The 6,049-nt window shown below is 37.0% G+C and overlaps 1 protein-coding gene across 2 annotated transcripts; it reads left to right on the top strand.

Annotated features, from left to right (window-relative positions):
- The first annotated feature begins 595 nt into the window (after positions 1–595).
- On the top strand, positions 596–5,838 carry LOC113727675 (uncharacterized). 2 transcript variants are annotated; one of them, XM_027251959.2, is made up of 8 exons: positions 596–1,286; positions 2,408–2,485; positions 2,775–2,917; positions 3,289–3,359; positions 3,938–4,033; positions 4,997–5,089; positions 5,177–5,271; positions 5,389–5,838. In XM_027251959.2, the coding sequence occupies exons 1-7, from the start codon at positions 813–815 to the stop codon at positions 5,257–5,259; spliced, it is 1,038 nt and encodes a 345-aa protein (XP_027107760.1). In that variant the 5' UTR covers positions 596–812; the 3' UTR covers positions 5,260–5,271; positions 5,389–5,838. The 2 variants fall into 2 exon arrangements, 1 of the variants encoding a protein (XP_027107760.1); XR_011839605.1 differs by lacking the exon at positions 5,389–5,838 and having other exon boundaries at positions 3,938–4,116; positions 5,177–5,238.
- Positions 5,839–6,049: the final 211 nt, after the last annotated feature.

Raw genomic sequence — 6,049 nt, forward strand, 5'->3', positions numbered from 1 at the left:
TTTCATTTATGATGGAAGGAAATGTGATTCTACTTTTCACCTTCAAATTCTGGGTACTCTATTGCACATTGCTGGGGGAACCGCATTTTGAAATAGCAGAAATTAAAATTAGAGCCTTCAAGTGCATAAGCCAGAAGGGATTGGATGATTAGATTAACAGCACCAAGTATCTAGTTTCTATTTATATTTCTTCATTAAAACTTTGGATTAATCTTCAATACATAGATAGTATATGCACTTTCATTATTAGATACATAATACATAATTCAAATTTTACATATGTATTGTATGTTATAGTATATACATTGTCGATTTATTCAAAAGTTCAACTCTTATTATTAAAAGCAAATAATTAGCCGATGACTTAAATTGATTTAGGGAAAACAAAGTGAAAATCTAGAACAGTGAAATGAGAACCTGCTCATGTAATCTTTGTACTGATTTTTAAGCAATGATCTATTGATCGAGATATAGACTGTTGAATAAAAACAATTTCTGACCGGATTTTTTTTTTGATTCATCTGACCGGATTTATTTATTGACTATAAAAACAAAACTACTGGGATAAATTGAATATAGATTTTTTGAATATCAAATCCCATCATGAGAAGACCTTGATGAAGCATTAATGATCATATCCGTTTTCCCGAGTCAAAATATGAATAGCGCTACAAATTTCGGCCACCATTACCACCACCGTCACGCCGCCTTCATCATAGGAGGAGCGAGCTGTGCCGCGGCCGCGTTGCGTTGAACGGTTGAAGAATGACACGGACACGGCTAACAGCTTCCCGTCACTCTTATCATCTTTGATGATGGGCAAGCCGCCATTTCTGTCGATTAAATTCGCCGTGGTTCTCTCCTTTTCTCTGGCCGCCACCGCCTCGTCCACGTCACTCTTCTTCCCCAGACCCAAGCCCCAAAAGCATTCTACCGTCTCTATACCCAAAGCCAACACCAAAGACTTGCTGGCTCTTCTGGGCTCTCCCCAACAGGCTGCTTCTGTCAATGCCGAAGAAGCTCAGAAACTGAAATCTTGTTTCAAGTTCCTAGTACCGTTTTCGCCTCCCGCTAGACCCGGCATTAACGACCCTTTTCGACGTTCGCTCAATTTTCGTAAATCTTTGAGCAGTGATCATAGCGGAAGAGGAGTGAGAGACTGGGAACGCGATAATGAGCTAATATGGTGGCCGCCAGCCCCGGTTATGGAGCTTGCTCGTCTTGCTGTTGACTCTGGTGGCGATCCCGGTGCTATTCATAGAGCTCTTGATCCTACTCCTATCAAGGTGAAGTTTTTAACCTCCGATTTCTTTTCTGAAGGTTTTTTCCCTCTTTTATTTGTCTGAAATGCGTATTATCACCCATGTAAATTAGCAATATGTTTTCAGAGTCTAGTTTTTAGCTAAATAAAGCTGCTTTCAATTAGTAATAATGGAAGAGCATTAGAATTAGTAAAATTGTTGAAAACAGAGTATCTTTCATGGTTGTTTGCTACGACATTGATATTTTATTAATTTGAAATTACAAATGATATTGTTAGTTATATTCTGTAGTGCCAGAATAGGGAAAGCCATTTCTTAAAAATTCTTTTAAAGAGGATTTCTTGGAAATTGATTTCTTCTTTCTGCGTTCTCTCTTCCTTTTCTTCTCAAAGTATTATCGGTTCTCTTTCCACTCCTCACTCTCCTTCTCCATCAATTTACAATACGCGTGCAACTTTCAAGTGATTATCTCCGTAATATATCCCTCTGCCTTTGAATTGTTGTAACATCCGAATATGGTGCCGAACAAATTATTGTTTGGACCAGTTGATGAGGAGACCTGGGTATGTTACAAAAGCAACAATTTTTATGTACATTTGGGGGAAGTTCTCTCCTGGAAGCTTCGGATGCCACTTGGACGCAACTCCTGCACCCAAATGCAGGGGTTCATGTATTTTACATTGCCTCCTTGCATTTTAGTGCAGTTATTGTCCATCCAGGCTGAAGTCACATTGCGGAATTTGCTGCATGGATATACAAGAACAAAAATGTTGCCTGAGTTACACCATAAACACATTATTCCAATGCCAATGCATTCAAACCATCAATTGGCCCCCCTAATTTGTGGTTGGGGCTTGGATTTGGGAACATAGTGGTAGGTTCCCAGATGCCTTGGATGCAATTGCATCCCTAGTTCTTGAACTAGCCAATCAAAGTTAAAATTATGTGGTTTTCTACAGAGTTAAGTTCTTCGAGGATCAGTTTTTGGTAAGAGACCAAACAAGAAAAATCCATTGAATTTGGTTTCAAAATTACGTCCTGTCTCAGCTCTGTAATGTGTCCCTTATTGGGTCTGAATGTAAGCATTATTGTTTGGCTTTGAGCATAATTGGTGGATGCAATGTCTTACTTATTCCAACTTACAGGTACCAGATGTTGAAGGATCAAAAGAAGATAAATGTGAGCTCACAAGAACTCCTTATGGTTGGCGCTTTATAAATGAGGTAATAATTTGTTTATTAGGGGATGGGAAAGTATTTCGCAACACATTGCCATAACTTCAATTTGTTTTGCATTAAAAGCCCAAGTAATGGTTAGGTTACCATTTGCAATTTGGGAGGTTAATTGTTCAATAAACAGAGATAGGAATTTCTCTGCTCAAAGAGGCAAGGCTTGGCAGGCCCTGCATCTTAGAGAAACAGAATGGGAAAGTATTGTTATCTTGAGTTTGTATTGTCATGTTTTTGTCTTGTTCTCTTGATTGATTTTTTTTGTTTAATTTCCATTATGTAGGAGTTGAATTCATACCTAAAATTTTTATTTGAAATGATTGTTGCTCGGGGTCCGAACGTAGGACTGAATGTCTCATTAAACCGCTATGACTTCTTTCACGGCCACCTTTTTATTGCTGTGGACTCTGGAAGACTTGGGATTTTGTAAGTTAACAAACATCTACTTTTGAGTCAACTTCAGCCAGGCCATTTACAACTAAAATTGTTTTGACAATTTCTTACAATGGAAAGAAACATTATGTGAAAAAGTTTTCATTGTGATACAAGATGAAATTTCTACTGATGGTAAGCTAAATGGTTTGTAGACTCGTTTTCTTATCTCAGAGAAAGGTCAAACGGTGATCCACTGAGAATTTTCTTACTGTTTATAAAATGATGAGTGATAATCATGTACAATAATTAGATGAATTCTTTAGGTTGTTTCTTAACACAACACTAGTTCATTGTCTATTTTGGAAAGTAAATCTCATAAAGTCACAAGGTGCTTATGATATTGGTGCTCATCATTTTTAAAGGTTCCATGCCAAAGAATACCCTGCCTACGAGAAAGAGGTGTTTCCTTACAACATGGGTTATTGCCAGATTGGTAAGTTGATCTGGAGTAATGTCATACATACTTAGAAAATGCATTTTCTTTGTTTTCTGTTATTTCCAGTTCTGTGAGATTATTTTTCTTTCTTGATAGATTTGATTTGAAAGAATATTCTGCATAATTTTAGTTAGTTATCTTGTAACAATCTCCAATTTTCTTGGATGGAATGCTTAATAAGTGCTAATATGGAATGTGGACCATGACAAACAATATGGTAAACAGTTTTGGAATCCAAAAAGCATCTAATGGTTCTACCAGGTCCCTTTCTAGGTGGACAGTTCTGCCCCCGTCTGAATATGAAACTTTTTTCCCAATCAGACTTGGATATGCAATTTGGAACCCAAGGGCTTAGTTGGTTTCCTCCATGAGTAACTGAATTATGAAAAAATGAATTGCGAAAGCAAAATAATTGTCTGTTATATCACCTTTCATTGTTTGCGACTACTTACTAAATCGACATTGCAAAATTGCAATTGCTTGTATCAAATTGAACTCATGGCTCAAAGAAATTGTGAAAGTACCATCTTCTGCAGTTTTTTTCTACAATAATTGTCTTTGGTTATTATTGTCAGGTTCTAATGTTACTTATGACGATTCAATGAATTTGCGTAACATCCTGTGGCTAGCCCCTTTGCCAAGTAATTCCACAAAAACGTGGTTGGCGCCTGGTATTTCTTCTCATTTTACCTTAGTGGACAAAGTTTAACGTTGTATCAACAGTTTCTGCTTCAAGTTCAAAAGTTATATGCTGGTATGCTTGTCCTGTTTTTGCTGCTTCAATTATTAGATCTTCCAGCTGTGGGGTGCTTATGATTTTGCATTCCCTAAAACTGGTTTCCATGTATGTGACTGGATGAGACATATAATGTAGTGTATGTTTGATTGCATTTCGAAATATTTGACTTTCATAGACTGGTTTTGTCAACTTTGAAAGAAGTTAGCATATGAAGCCTAGAGAAAGCTACATATGGGTTAAGTTTTCAAAGCTGTTATGTAAGCTGTAAGATTCAAACCACCTCAAGTTGAAAGGAAAACTACCGTCTGCTTTCTTTCATTTCTTCCCTTCTTTTCTATCACTAAATTTGGTGGAGCTTTCAACAAATGCACTTTGATAGTCGAGTGACCAATGACTGCAAACGAAATCTTACATCAAAGAGTGACATTGTCATCTCAACATTCATAAGAGAGAAAACTCGTTTCCAAGGTGGACATATAAGGACCACCATAAAACAAAAAGAATGGAGACAATAATTGCTGGGCTTATTACATACAACTGGCTTATATTGCTCTTTGACTGGAGCATGGCCTTCACCCCTACTGCTTTCCCTAACTAGTGAGATATTTCTCTGAATTTGGTTTTCTTATTTTCGAGTACCAGGAACAAAATCTCATCAAAATGTATATGGCATTATATAGCAAAGTCACCAGTTTTCTTATTTTTCTTTTCAAGTACCAGGAACAAAATCTTATAAAAAAGGACATGGCATTGTATAGCAAAGTCGCTAGTTTATGTGTTGGACATTTTCTTGAATCCTTACATAAAATAGTTTTTCGAGTTCCGATGGACGATCATTGACTATTACATTTTATCCGAAAGTTTTACTAATATTTTGCTTGGTTGCTATTCCCAGGAGTCCTTGTGGTATTAGATGCCCATCCAGAAGGAATCATTTATCAGGACCTCATTCCTGAATATGTTAAGTTTGCAAGGACTCTATATGAAGGTTCTAACTCCTTTTTCTAGACTTATTAAACCTCATTGTTTAGAAGAGTTAATAAGAAGTCTAATGTGATTAATATTTGTCTGTCAGAGGATTTTGGGGAAGTTGTAGTTGATGTTAACTACCTAAATGTGGGAGCTGAAGTGCCAAAATATCAACTCTTCATGTGCTGACACCTTCTGAAGGTAGAAAGCTCCTTTCCTTGGTGTCATGTCAAATTTGTTGGCAGAGAACTGATGAATCGTTGTGTGCATTTGTAAATGTGACTGATCTTCATGCTATATCTCCATCTTCCACCGCAGTATTAAATTCTGCATACCAAAGAAAATGATCAAGCTTCCTGTTTGCAAGTTCAATTGCTTCAGAATGTGATGGACTAGCAACCTCCCACCCCATTTCACTGGATGACTATCTACGCATATCTTTCTGTTGTTTCTGATAATGAAACAAAATTATACGCCTTCCATGCGTCCAGATCATGGCTGGTGAATGTGTTACTGTCCTTCAAAGTCTCTGTCATTTATGATGAGGGTGCAGCAAGCGTTTCTTGCCTCTTCTTGTTAAAATGAGAACAAATCCAAATCCATTGATGATTAGTTCTCTCTCATTGGACATTGCATGAAAGAATAGGCGTACTTGAATCCAATTGTTCATGTCTGATGTCTCCATAACAGTTCCACTTTTTCTGGATGGTGTATTTTGAACGTCTGTAGTGTGAATTGTACAATTTAAAGTGCAAAGTTTTTCTCTTCTCCCTCCCTTGAAACTTCAGTATGATGCATCTCTTTACCTAGAGTGCATTTCTAATCCAGAGAATTGGTTACCGGTTTAAGCAATGCAAGTATAATACATTAATACAGTATCCTTGTCTTTGTTTTCTGCGTGAAGTATGAAGTAAGATAATCCCAATATGCCATGCATGAAAAGCAATCCAACAATTATCTGAACCCTTAATCAGTTGCA

This window comes from Coffea arabica, chromosome 2c (genome assembly GCF_036785885.1).
Source record: "Coffea arabica cultivar ET-39 chromosome 2c, Coffea Arabica ET-39 HiFi, whole genome shotgun sequence".
NCBI classification, from domain to species: domain Eukaryota; kingdom Viridiplantae; phylum Streptophyta; class Magnoliopsida; order Gentianales; family Rubiaceae; genus Coffea; species Coffea arabica.